The 13,272-nt window shown below is 45.1% G+C and overlaps 1 protein-coding gene across 1 annotated transcript in view; it reads left to right on the top strand.

Annotated features, from left to right (window-relative positions):
• CSMD2 (CUB and Sushi multiple domains 2) overlaps positions 1-13,272 on the top strand; it is a 230,066-nt gene that overhangs the window by 202 nt on the left and 216,592 nt on the right. The window contains exon 2 of the mRNA XM_042834042.1: positions 35-290. Coding sequence (XP_042689976.1) covers positions 134-290 — 157 coding nt within the window. The 5' untranslated portion in view covers positions 35-133. The remainder of the gene's footprint in view (positions 1-34; positions 291-13,272) is intronic.

Here is a 13,272-nt window from a genome sequence, read left to right as displayed (position 1 = left end):
CCCCCCCCCCCTTGCCTTTCTCCTCTTCTTCCAGCCGAGCCGAGGACTATCCCAATCGCAAAGGGGGAGAAAAAGGGGGGAAAATCCGCCACCAACCAACCCCCAGCACGCCCCATTCCTGCCGCCCTTTGACATGCAACCTTCCTTGGGATGGGACCGGCCGGGATGCAGCTGCAGCATCGGAAGGAATTGGGGAAAATTGGGGATCTTGGCTCTGATGACGGTGGAATTGAGCTCCTGGAGCCGGGTGCTGCTGCTCTCCGTGGGGCTGCTGGCTGCCTCTGCGAACGGTGAGTGTGCTGGGGAAGGCTGGTAACTTTGGGGCATTTCCCTGCTTGCTGCTTATAGCCTGGGACTGCTGTTAATCCTCTTTCCAGGGGACTCTGGTGTGTGTGTATGCGTTTGTATGTCAGCACATGCTTCCCTGTAGTGTTGAATGAGTGTTCAGTTTTCTTCAGGCAAGATTGTTGCACCCAGAGGCTGGAGAGAAACTGCCTCAAATGATGTAATACCACATAGAACCCCGTAGTATTTCTCCATCTCTGATGGGTCAAATAATCTGTGCACGGTTGCTGTGTGATACGCAAGACGACTGTAGAGAAATGCCATTGCTTTCCCCCTGTCTTTCCCTTGCATCTTAATTCATTATTTCAGTACCCACAGCATTTGACCATAGCTGATAAAACAGGTTTGCACTCCTTGAATGGAAATGGAAGCACTTTCCTCTCATTCCCCCCTGCATTTGAACTTGATAAGACGAGCTCTTTGGCCTCAGCGTGGTGATTTTTGTGGGAAATGCATGTATTGACTTGGAAGAAGGAGACTTCAATTTGGGGGCAGCGTGCACTCGTCTCCTCCCCGCTTTCTGCAGCTGACCTTGTAGCAAAAGGATATCTATGGACTGAAGTTTATTTCTGGTGCAAACAGCAAATATTTAGGGACTGTCTTTGTGTATGTGGGAGGGGGAAGAGTGGGAGAGCTGAGCTTGGCAGCCTTCTTTCAACGCTGCTGTGCCCTGGTTTCCAAGAGTTTCTGAGTAATGTTTGTCTTGTCTGCTGCATCCTAGGCTGGAGGAATGTATGCTTGTGTGTGTTCATGTGTATAAAAGCTTTTCTTTTTTTTTTTTAATAAATCCTCGTGTTATTTAGAATGCAACACTCATTTCATTATGTAAGACAGACTTTCTCCAAAGAGATTCAGAATAATTAACTGTTCCTCCCGAGTGCTCTTGCAGTGGACCCGAGGAGTTGTGCTAACGGGAAGCATCTATTAGGGAAGGAGGTGGAACCACCCAGCAACCCACAAGCCATAATTAGGGATGAGTATTTATTTTTGGTGATTATTTTTTGTCCCCTTTCTTCGGCAGGAGCATTTTGCCTATCCACAAGGGAGAACCGTTCCAGCAGTTTCTGTTGTGCTTTTCTGATACGAATAGAATGATGCAGAGATACCTAAAGAAGATTTATTATGTCAGGTTTTTGCAGCTCTCTCTCCTTCTTTCAGGCTATCTGTAGCTTTTTTCACACTAGATTTTCCAGGCTTCTTTCTGTACCTGCTTGCTCAGTATTTAATCTTTTCTTTCCAGGCCCCTAGCTCTATCCCTGCATTCAGAGTGCTGTTTGATGCCTTCATCCCCTGGTCAGTGCTCTGTTTTTTTTCCCCTGCAAGTAAATCTGCAGAAGCTTTTCAGATGCCATGTTTTTGTTTTGTTTGTTTGTTTTTAAAATTTGCATCAGAATCAGAGCTGTCAGTCGATGAGGACTCTTTCCTAGCTCTTCTTTTTCACCACATTCTGAAATCCCAGTGATGATCCTTTTTGTCAAGGTAAAGGTTCCACTTGGAACCGGTGCAGTTTGCCACGAGGCAAACACAGCCACCTCAGTGCAGAACCCAGTGCAATTTTGTGGCCTGACCCCAGCAAGGAAGCTCAGTGTGCCCTTTGGTGGGCAGGCAGTGATCCTTGGTAGAGCAAAGTTCCTCAGAGACTTCAGTTCTGATCTCGCCAGTTTTGGGGGTTTGTGTGGGTAGTAATAACCACGAGTACCCATAGTGTGGCAGTAGAGCTGTATGTATTTATATAAAAACTACCGGTTAGTGGGTCTGGCCGGCTGAAAAAAATAAGGGAAAGAAATCCTCCTGAGATCACATCAGTTGTGTTTGACAGCGGTTCTGCTGCCCGACAGCGTCCTTCCAAAACATGGCTGTTTGCTGTGGGTGCTTCCTTCAGATGCATGGGGAAGCAAGACGAGGCAGCTCCTGTTGTGCAGCGAGCTGAACCAGCTGCAGGAAGGTGTTCTACCATACCCCAAAGTTCATTATGAATATGAGAGCTGATGGGAGAGGAAGTGGTTCATGGTTTCCCTTTCTTATTTTGATGGTGTGCTAACTTGATGGCATTTGGGTTTGAGAGGTCTTTGGCTGAGAGCAGACTGATTCACGTATGTGCTCTCAGCAACAAAGTGCATCTTGTGCTGAAATTTCTCGATGGTGCAAACAGGTGGTCTTAATAAGAATGTTTCTGTTCCCTGCTGGGTAATGAGCTGTGTGTTGGCACTGGGGCATTTGGTGTGTGCATTGGCGGAGCGTGTTTGGTGCACACATGCAGTTTCTCTTGAAGGACTGTTGTGAAGGAGGTCTCGATGTTGTTATTCACACTGCTTTACTAGTCAACATCTTGTTTTGTGCTGCGTAACAGAAAGTTGCAGTGGCTTGAAATGTGGTCTCACCAATTTTATCCCACTGTAATTTTCTGTTTTTCTTGACGGAAAAGAGTTTTTGCAAATTCTTCCTTTGAGGAATAGGAAGCAGCTTATGAATTCTAATGCATGTGTACGTATCTCCATTGTAAACGATCCTTTTATTTTGTTGTCTCTAATCTGCACAGGATGAAGAGTGATTCAGGGATAGTTGCTCTGCTAGGGAAGCAAGTGAAGCACTCAGAGTATTTTTGTAGGGGGTAAGGATGTGAGGTATTAACTCTGAAGCAGTGGATGGATGTTTGTGTAGGAGGGAAGGGAACAGTCGCTAGCGTGATTACATTTGATTGTGGCACACAATGAAACGACAGTATTTGATGATAGTAGCTGAGCGTATCGTTTTGATATGAGTCCTACTACCAGCATTCAGGCAGTGTGGATATCAGTGCTAAATGGAATGAATGATTCCCACTTACTCATTCATATCGTGCTGATGCCTCTTGTTGCAGGAGAGGGAGGTGGTTCTGGCAAACATTTAGAGGGTGCAGCTCTTTGCTTGGGATCAGACTGGCCTGGGGAGGGTGGGCACAGCAAAGGGCTTTGTGTTGCAGTTCTCTTTCCTTGGCTTTGGGACTGCGGTGGAGGAGATGCTTGGCCTGGGCTGGATGCTTTCACTGTGTCACAGTGGGGTGACACGGGTGTGATCCTCAGTTGGGTAGGGTTGGCCCAATCCTTCCCTCTCTGTGTGCCTGTCCATGTGTACCTGGTTTGACTGGTGCACACTGAGCTTTCTCTGTCCATGGAGGTTGGTGCTCTCGTGAGTTCTTCCTGAAGAATATCTGCATTTGTCATGGCTTTCTCCATGGAAGCCCACATAACAGGTAGGGGAGCACAGGGGAAGGAACCAGAGGCACTGCAGTGTGTGCTGCTGCCTTGCTATGTAACCCTTGGCAGTCGATCTCACTCATTCTTTGGCTTCTCATTCTTTGTGCTGGTCGAGTTCATCATTTTGGGTACAGGAGCCTTTCCTATGCTATGTGGCTCCCCATTGCCCATCACTCTGGTTTTTGTCGTGGCCTCTCGGTGCTGCTGAAGAGCATTCAGGCTCAAGCTCTCCTTGCCGCAGAGCCGGTCTGTCATGTCAGATACCTCCCAGGGAAATTCTGTATTCAGCTGGCTGATGGTTCCCAGCCTGCAGTGGTACAGAGGTGGGTGTCTGCTCTGCTGATCCTTGGTGGCTGCCTTCCAGTTGCCTGTGAGTTTCTGTCAAAAGAAGGCAACTGTCAAAATGGGTTCAGGGAATGTGATCCAGGCAATCTGCCGTGGATCCCAGTGGATGTGTGTTTGCCAAGGTGATTTAGGGCTCAAGGTGTAGCTGAGCTGTTGATAGCACATTCATATCATAGGTTGTATTCCTGCTGTAGAGAATGCTTTTTCCTAAACAAGAGTGACTGCCTCATTGATTTGTTTTCAGGGACAAGAAGAGACTTTCAGATGTAGGTACTTACATTGCTTTCAAAGAAATCTAGATAGAGATGCATAAAATCCCCAACACTCCAGTGATGGTAGCCCCCATAGTTTCTGTGTTTACACAGTGTTTCTGGAGGAGTGAAGTACAGTGCAATTATGGAAATCAGTGTACTTTACTTGCTATAAACATGATGCAGTGCAGTAATCTGCAAAATAAATATGCCTCTGCCATGCTATGCAGTGGCTGACTGATCTGATAGTGGTTTATGTGTAACTGGGAAAATCCCATTGATTAAAGAAATCAAATTAACTCCGTTTCAGTCTTTGCTACCATGGACACGGCCAGGATGGAGACAGTATGCTGCAATGAGCTTGTGTGCGATTTCCTTATACCTGCCCTGTGTGGAAGTGGAACAGTGGGTTTTTGGACTTGTGGCTTTCTTACATTGCTTCACAGTGGACTGAATGTGGTGTTCCCAGGCTGAGCTACATGCCCTGCTTCAGCCCCTTGCAGGAGTGACTGCAGTAATTTCCTGTCTCTGAGATGCAGGCATCGCTGCTGTGATGCACTGTGTGCCACTGCTGTCTGCTGGTGGGAAGAGGAGCAGGGGCTGTTGCTGCTGGTCATGGCTGGGAGGCCCAGATGATTGTGCAGGGAGATGTGGTGAGCTAAGGCTCTCATAGAAGTGCAGGAAGATTTGCAACTGTGAGGTCTGGAGCAGCTATGGTTGCCAGGGAGATGTGTGATAAAAAAGTAATTAAAAAAAAATTCTCTCCGTGTTATTGACTGCAAAAAAAAAAAAAAAAAATCTGCATGAAAATGAACTGATGTGTAGGTTTGGGGACAAGCCTATGGTATTTAGAGAGTGAAGGAAGGGGAATGTCACTGAAAGGGACTTATGGGTCCCTTCCAACTTGAGATGTTCTGTGATTTTGTGACACCCATGCAACATGTTTGTAGTATGGTGACTGCTGCAGCTCTGTGGGTGAGCAGAGGTCGTAACCTGTGTGTTCATAATGTTGGAGGCAGCCCTTGCCTAGAAGACAGCAATCCAAATGATAACAATCCCGAATGTATCTCTTGAGTGTTAGAGGACTGCAGAGACTGGAGGAGACAGCAATGCAGCATCTAGAGGTGATGTGTGAGGGGCAACCAGCACCACCAGAGAACAGCTTTGTACTCATCTGTACCTTTGACTGGGCTTGCTAATAGCACTGCCAAGCTCTCACCCAGCAGTGTTCTCTGGCATTTGTGCCTCTTCCTTAGTAATTTGTGGTGACTTCAACATGCAAGATTCCATCTGTAATAAGAAGGAAATAAACAGCGTATTATATTCCTATTGGCAGGTGTTTTCTTCCCTTCCACTCTCCATGTGAGCCATTGCTGCTCCTGCTTTGCTGCTAACCCTGTAAGTGAAGACAGAAAAAGTCAGTCCATTTGCCTGTAAGTGCACAGTGGGGATGAGGTGGGACCTGATGCAGAAAGCCTTGCCCAAGGTCAGCCAGCATGTTCCTAGCAGAGCTGAGGACCAACTTGAGGTCTTCTCCTGCTGTTACTGCAGCACAGAAGTGCCATCCTCTTGCTGCTGGGATAGGAGATGTTTTTGAGATGTCTTCTCTCTGAGGATGAGGTCTCAGCTGTATCCGCACCGTGAATGTGAAGGCATTTTACTGTAGTTACGCTGAAACAGAACAATTTCTCAATCAATTTATCAAAATGTCTGCAGTTCCCATTTCAAGGCAGATAAAACAACAATGAATATCAATAAAGGTGTCTTTATCCAGGACATTTAAAAATGAAAGAAAGAGAAGATTGGTTCCTTTGGCCTCCGGCTGTTGTTAGCACTCTGGAATGCTAAGTGTGTTCCATCCTAATGAAATGGCTTCATTTAGGCTCAATCCACCTGTTTTTGTGCCACACGTGTGTTGCTTTTAACATAGGAATTCAGCTGCTTCTCAGGCTGTCAGCTCAGATGTGGACCAAGGAGGACATCTCTCTGCCCCAGTCTAGCTTGGTAATCATGGCCCCACCAGCTTCCAGAGCCAGGTGCTGTAGGAGGTGCAAGAGCACTGAAATAAGGAGACTGGAAAGATGAATTAATCACAGCTAGAGAGCTGCCCACCACTGGGGATTTTATGGCTCAGTGCTCTCCTGTTATTTGTGTTCTTTCTCTACTTGGAGAAGTCACCGCAGCCCAATTCCTGCTGTTTTCCGTGGCTCCTGGAAGTCCTTGAGGGCGTAAGCCTTTGTCCTTCTGTTCCACTTCCATCCCTGTAAGGTGGGGGTGAGCAGAATCTGCAAAATCCTGAAATGATTTACAGATTTATTCTGCGGAGAGATGCGGGTCTGTTTGTGATAGGCTTTCAGCAGATACAAATTGCGCTCTGTTGATTAGCCTCACAGGTTTTGTGCTCTTGGTTCTCTCCCTTGATTGCATGGAGTGAATTCAATCATTTCACGTACAATTTGGCATTAATTGGGAATGATGTTAAGGTGAAAGTTGTCTGTTTGCTGCTGAACTTCAAGAAATAAAGTACTCATGGCAAAAAGTCAGGAATGTGATGCAGGTTCTGTTCCGGCCCGGGTTGCTTGGCTCTTTCTGTAGGTTGTGGTGCATTACTTGCATGGGTTTTTTTTGTATGTCTGTATCCACGTTTGTGCTTTTTTTTTTTTGTGAAAGACTGCAGCACAGCATTTACATGTGCTCCAGTGGGGGGTAGGAGACCTGCAGACTAAGAATTTGCCAAAAGCATCAAGGAATGAGATACTGAGAAAAGCAGAGTATTGACAGGGGAGGATGGCTGGGCGTTGAGGTTTGAACCCTCTGCAAACTCACTGGCTGCAAAGCAGTTGTTCAGTCTGTGTGAACTTCAGCTTCTTGTACAGAATGGATAAAACAGTGTTACCCAATGTGTGATGGAAGTGGAAGTTTCAAGGACTTTGGAAATAGAGAAGTTGTTTCCTAGTCAGGGTGCCTCTTGTAGTAGTTGAACATTTAGTTAAAGCACTGGAAGCCATTTGATGGATCTTTTTTCATCTTTTTTTTTTTGTAATAGAAAGTTTGTCAAAGAACTTGGTTGTGTAATCTCTTGCATATTGTTCCAGTTCTGCCCTCACTCTGCTTTTCTAACTGGTGTGTTCCCAAGCTTGAGATCTAATGGCTTGTGAAGGGAATTCTTTTTCTCTGTTCTTTGAGCTGCAATGAGCAATTCTAGCTGGTGTTTTAAGCATCTTGCAAAAGAGCCAGTCTCACAGTTTCAAAATGTAAGGATGTTCTGGGTCTTGTTCTGTTCCTCAGCCATTTCTCCTTCACATTTGTCACTCCATTATCTTCAGCAGGATTCTTTCCTCCTCTGGTTGCTACAGGGCCAGAGAGGATCTGGTCCTTTGTCAGATAGATGTGATGCTTGGTGAGCAGCCATTGCCAAGCTGGAGGTACAGAAAATGGCAGCTCGTTTCTTCTACAACAAAGGCACAATTCAGTATTCCTTTCCCATTTGATACAGCGAATAATGATATCGAGAAAAACTTATATCCTTCCAAAAAAGAAATCTGTTTCCTCAGAAGGATAACGAGCTTTCCCAAAGCCAGTGTCATTTTACAAGATGCTACCTGCATTGTGCAGCATATTGTTTATATCCCTCGATTGTATTTTTGTCTCCATTATGGAAAGGTTAGATGCTGGTTGTGGACCCTGCGCATCTGTCAGCCACAATCCTGGGTTGTTTCCATTAAAGTTAAGCGCCACTCGGAAAACCTCTGTGTTAATGATGAAAAGAAGCGTCCACCTGCTGAAATAATGAGTGTTTGAAGGGTAGGGGACTTCTCCCTGATCTCTGGGATTTCTTCTAAAGCTGAGTTTAACACAGCCTCCATAGGAACCAGTCCTGGGATGGGCTGAAAAGAAGCTGAAGCCTCTGCAGGGCTCTCCCTTTCCCCAAGGGCTCCAGCTCTGCTTGTATAAGCTATGATGACTCTCATCTTCATGAAAGATGATGGTGAAGCAATTGTGTTGGAGTCCCAGTGTTTTGGCAGGGTGTTTTCATGAAAACACCTCTAAAAAAACTGGCAGGTACTCATTTGTTGAGGGAACAGTGTGTGAAATGGTCCCCATGCTGCAGACATTGTTTTGCTTAGAGCTGGGAGCTGAAGCACAGTGAAACCATTGTGGTTTGTGTGGCTTTTTATTTATTTTTTTTTTTTTGAATGAAATTCTTGGGCCTTGGTGGTGAAGGCAGCTGTGGTAGCTCAGTGCTGATGTCTCAGACCCACAGATCTTTCCGTGCTGGAAAGTGGTGTTTGCTGTGCCTTTGGCAAGAACGAGGGCATCAGGAACGGTCCTGCAAGCTCATGCTGCTGTCAACAGCTCTTCATAAATAGCTGAATCAATTCTAAGTGATGGAAGTCAGCTTAGCAACAGCGAGTTAATTCATTGAATTTCAAGTGCTCCAGAAAATGATGTTTTATGGGAGGGTTTGTATTTGTTCCTACTAAGTGCTGCGACAGACTTAAACTACAGAACAAATTATAACCTTAATTTTTTTTTTAATTTTTTTATTTTTTTTTTCTAGGAACCTGATGCTGAGGGCTGTTGTGGGCAGGTTTTTTCCTTTTCCATGACTGCATTTAGCAAATGAGGCTTCTTACAAAAAAATACCCAATTTGAACCTACGAGTCGATGCAATTCACCCCTTGTTAACTCTTTGATTGAGAGCTATGTAGATTGAAGAAGAAAGGTATTGATCTCCTTTTGGGATTGAAAACTAAGATTAAATAGAAAGTCCGAGAGTGAAAATGAGTTTTTAAATGAATGGACAAGCTGAAAGAAAGATAAAATAGTACAATATACTGGAAATAAGTTCTGAGACTTTGGTGCTTAGCATGGATGGAGGCCACAGAACACAGCGACTGTATGGAGGTGCTTTGGGAGTTGCACGTGGTGTGTCAGGTTGGTGAGAAACTTTCTAAATTGGATCAGAACAAGAGATAAAGCAGCCTGGTATCTTAGTTTCAGAGTACAGATTGGTTGCTGGTATAATATTATGGACTTTGAAAACTGTTGTTTGTGTGAAAGGAATGAAACTTTGGATACGATTGAAATGGTTTCAAATGTTGCTTTTTCTTCTGCATCTGATTCATTAGAGACCTTTGGTAGCTTGTTCTTCATTCATCTGTGTCGCCTCTTCTGGTTTGGGTGTTGGTTTTTTGGGTTTTTTTTGGCTCATTTGGCAGAGTGAATGGTAAAGTCTGTGCAGAGTGGATTTCTGGTGACTTTCATTGATTGCCCAAGGTGAGAAGCAGGCATTTGGTAGTAAATATGAAGCACAGCTATACTTAAAGGATGTGAATGTGGAAGTGCTGCTAACAGAATCAAATACAAAAATGGATTTATGTCCCAACAAAAATTCTCTGGAGAAATTGCCTTCTGTTTGCTTCTTTTTGTAATTCAAATACAATAATAGAAGAGCAAGCTGTTACAATGCAAACGCCTGGCAGTGTGTTTTGTTGGAAGATCTCAATGCACTTGTAAATGTAGAGCACATTTCTTTATTGAGTGCAGCAGAAGAATGAAGTGGAGGATGTGCTTATTCAGGATGAGGGCTTTTTATTTTTTACCCAAAGGCGTAAGATCTTGGTCACTACTGACAGCTAACTTGCTGGTTATGGCTTTAGCTGAATATTTGAAGTCTGTTCTGTGTCATTTTCTCCTACAGAACTTCTGTCTCCTTTCTTTCTGAGCTCCTGGTGCTGGAAAGGACCGGTGGCTGCCCTGCAATTACCACAAGCTTTCGCAGATTGGTGCAGCTCCTGGCTTTCCAGGGAATTACAAACAGATGAAAACATAACCAGGTTGCTCTGTTGACATTTAAAGGTTTAAGCCGGAAGTGGAAACATAGTGGGAAGGCAAAAAAAAAAGAAAAAGAAAAAGCTTGCAACTCCATGTGAGCATGGGGCAGGTTTGCTTCTAAATAAGGCTCTATACCCAGTGTGTTTTTCCCTTTGGGCTGTTAATTCTCCATCAGTGTAACAGTGAAATTGCCAATATTGGGGGAACTCATAGCTGGGCCAAAGGTTTCTCCTGGGACAACTTCCCTTCTTGGTGGCCTTGAAGGGAACGTTTTACTTCACAGGTGGATGCTTCATATCTAATAAGGCAAATAACACCACAGGTACTGCAGGTCATAAGATCTTAATTAGCACCTTAAAAATTGAGAGTAAAAATTCTGCCTGTGAATGGAGTCAGTCTGGGCTTTGTGCAGATGCTTTTGACAGGTTGGTTTCCTTGTTGTGGATTTCCACGTCAGTGATGAGCTGAGATGAACTGTCAGGTGTAGAACACCAACCTGCAGGAGAATGGCACAAAGCTGAGCAACGTGAGACTGGCTGTGGTGTTTGTGAAGGATATCTGGGCAACCAAAAAGCCATGAAGGGAAGTGGTGGGAGAACCTGGTGAGGCTGTTACTCACACTGGAGGCAGCGTGAGGAGAATAAGCATTAATTGGTTAATGGTGGTGGAGGGCTTTGAAGATGGAAATAACTGTATAAGTGCTTGGTGTGATTATTATGCTGACAATGGCAACGTAGAGGAGTGGTGGTGCTCAGGGAGCAGTCAGAATTGATTAAGAGATGATCTTGAAAGGGGAAGTTTTGAAGGGAGAAAATTGCATCCCTTGAGAAGGAGCCGCTGGGGCTGAATTTGGGATAACTGATAGCGCTCAGAGCTGAGCAGGTGATGTCACATAACGGATGGTCTGTGTGAGTTCCTCAGTTTCATCAGGAGATCACGAAGGACTGGAGGGGAGCACAGTCCCTTTGCAGAGAGCACAGCCTGGAGCTGGGGCTGTCAAATGTCCTGACTCTGTTTAGCACCAGCCACAAATGCTGCTTGGAGCCGTACCGCTGAGTTTGGATGCGTGATGTAGATCTTTGTACAACAAACGTTTCCTCCCACTCTCTCCCCATTTACGTGAGGAATGTCAAACAGAATCCCTTGCTCTGGTTTCACACCGATACGCAGAGATACCAGCGTGGCACATCCTCAGCAGCAGCTGTGCTGAAGCCAAGCCCTGCTCCCTGGCTGAGCTGCAGTGCACTGCCCTTGCTGATGGGATTCCTGCTCTTTGTTCATTGTTAAAAGGTTCAGGGTTTTCTTTTTCTATGTACACTCCTTGCATCAACAAACTGCCTGGCTGGACGCCATGTCTGGGGGTCAGTAGAGCGTGGAAACAATCTCTCCTGTTGTGCTCCAGGCAGACCCATCTTTCTGCTTTGTTCTACACACGTTTCCAGATGAAGCAGTCATTGTGATGCTCTTTGTTACCGTGTTTCCAGGGAAGATGGTGAAAAGCTGAAATTTGACTAAAAGGTGCTGAGGTGTGCAATTGGTAATGCAGTAAGTCAGGTTCCTCATCAGTGTTGGCCAAACAAAGTTCTGTTTTACTCACACTGGGAATGTTGGCTGACGTTGCATCTATTGCTGTCGCGCTGTTGGATCAGATGTGAACGGAGGGATGTGTGTCCCATCTGCCTCCAGCTAGTGAACTTCAGCTTGCTCAGAGAGAACAGTGGTTTTAAGATTGCTGGTACAAAATACTGAGGGAAAAAAAATCATGTATGTATCTTTAATAAACAGAGACATCTCCATTTACTTTGATACTGCTTAGATTATTTAGCATTAATAGCAGGGATTTTCTTAGATGATTATTAAAAGTAGATGTATTCCTGCTGTTTTTAACAGAGTATATTGACATCATTTTGTCTATCTACTTATGCAGTGATTCATCTTTAGAGCAGCCCCTTAACACAAGATGATGTAGTTTTGCTGGTTGTGCCATCTCTGAAACGCTGGTACAAATCTTCTGCTAAAGGCCTGTCCTGTTCTCTAGCTTGCTTTTGGTTCTGTTTAGATTGTAAGCATTTCAGATAATAAAGTGGTATATAAATCTGCTGGGGTAAGTGCTTCTAAAAAAGCTGAGAAAGATAGAGCACGCACCTGGGGAAGGCAGCGTGGCACAGTAATGTCTCTGATAACCCAACTGGGAGGTGTGCTGCCATGTTCACAGTACAGCTCAAGTCCTCACCAGCTATGCCCCGGGTAGTGTGATTTTTTTTTTTAGGTCCCCCTTTGATAGCAGTCTGCTTTTAAAATACAAATCTGATAAAGGTCTTGAAGCCTGAAGTCCCTGCTGTTCCAGGGCAGGGGACAGCCTGTGTCAGGTCAGCTGCCATGCTGCCCTGTCCTCCTGTTAGAAGCAGGGAGCTTCAGCCTCGGGGGACGATCTGGCAGCTGCTGCCATGACCCATGTACTCACTGCAGCAATTTGTCTTAACCCAACAAGGCATTACATTCCAGCAGTTGAAGTCTCTGGCCTCTCAACATGTCAGGGGCTGCTGTGCAGCTGTAAGACAGACATATGTGCACTGTCATGTTCTTGTGATTTAAGTTTTGCCCTGCAATGCCTTTTGATGTTCCCCGAAATGGGATGTTGTCTTTATTTTTTCAGGACAGAGTATCAGAACTCCTTTGATCTTGCTACTGGAACTGCATGCCCTTTTGAGGTTCAATCGTGAAATATAAAAATAAGTCTTTTCAGCTTTATTATGTCTTTTTTTATTCCTCCCTTCTAAGGGAGAAGGTCAGCTTGGTGCTGAGGAGGGGAATGTACAAGCAGGGATGACAACCAGTTTCCCTTCTATATGGATGGGGCAGTGATCCGCTCAGTCTCTGCCCAAACTGCAGCATTCTGGCAGATTCTTGGCTTCAGACAGTTGTGGAAGGGCTTGGGGAGTCTAGAACCTGGCCAGGGCCTCAGAAATATCATTGAACAAGGAAGCAGTGAGCAGGTTGTGTTCATCTGTGACGGTACTTCCAGCGTTTTGGATGTGTTGTCCTCGGCGTTTTCAGTGGAGGTGCCTTTATTGTGTAATAATGAATTATTATATTATGATTTTATGTAGGTTGTTATTTTGGGAAAAATGAACTGCCATCCTTCTGTGTGGGATTTTCTGCATCTCGGATGTGTGCGTCGCTTCCAAGATGTGTTGGAAAAGCTGTTCAGCCAGCACTAAGTGGGACACAGAGATGGTGATGGGACTAAGAGACTG

Source organism: Centrocercus urophasianus, unplaced genomic scaffold (assembly GCF_019232065.1).
Source record: "Centrocercus urophasianus isolate 14NV4802_14NV808 unplaced genomic scaffold, USGS_Curo_1.0 seq_43, whole genome shotgun sequence".
NCBI lineage: Eukaryota > Metazoa > Chordata > Aves > Galliformes > Phasianidae > Centrocercus > Centrocercus urophasianus.
Note: the sequence above shows the minus strand (reverse complement) of the source record. Positions and strands in the feature narration are given on the sequence as shown.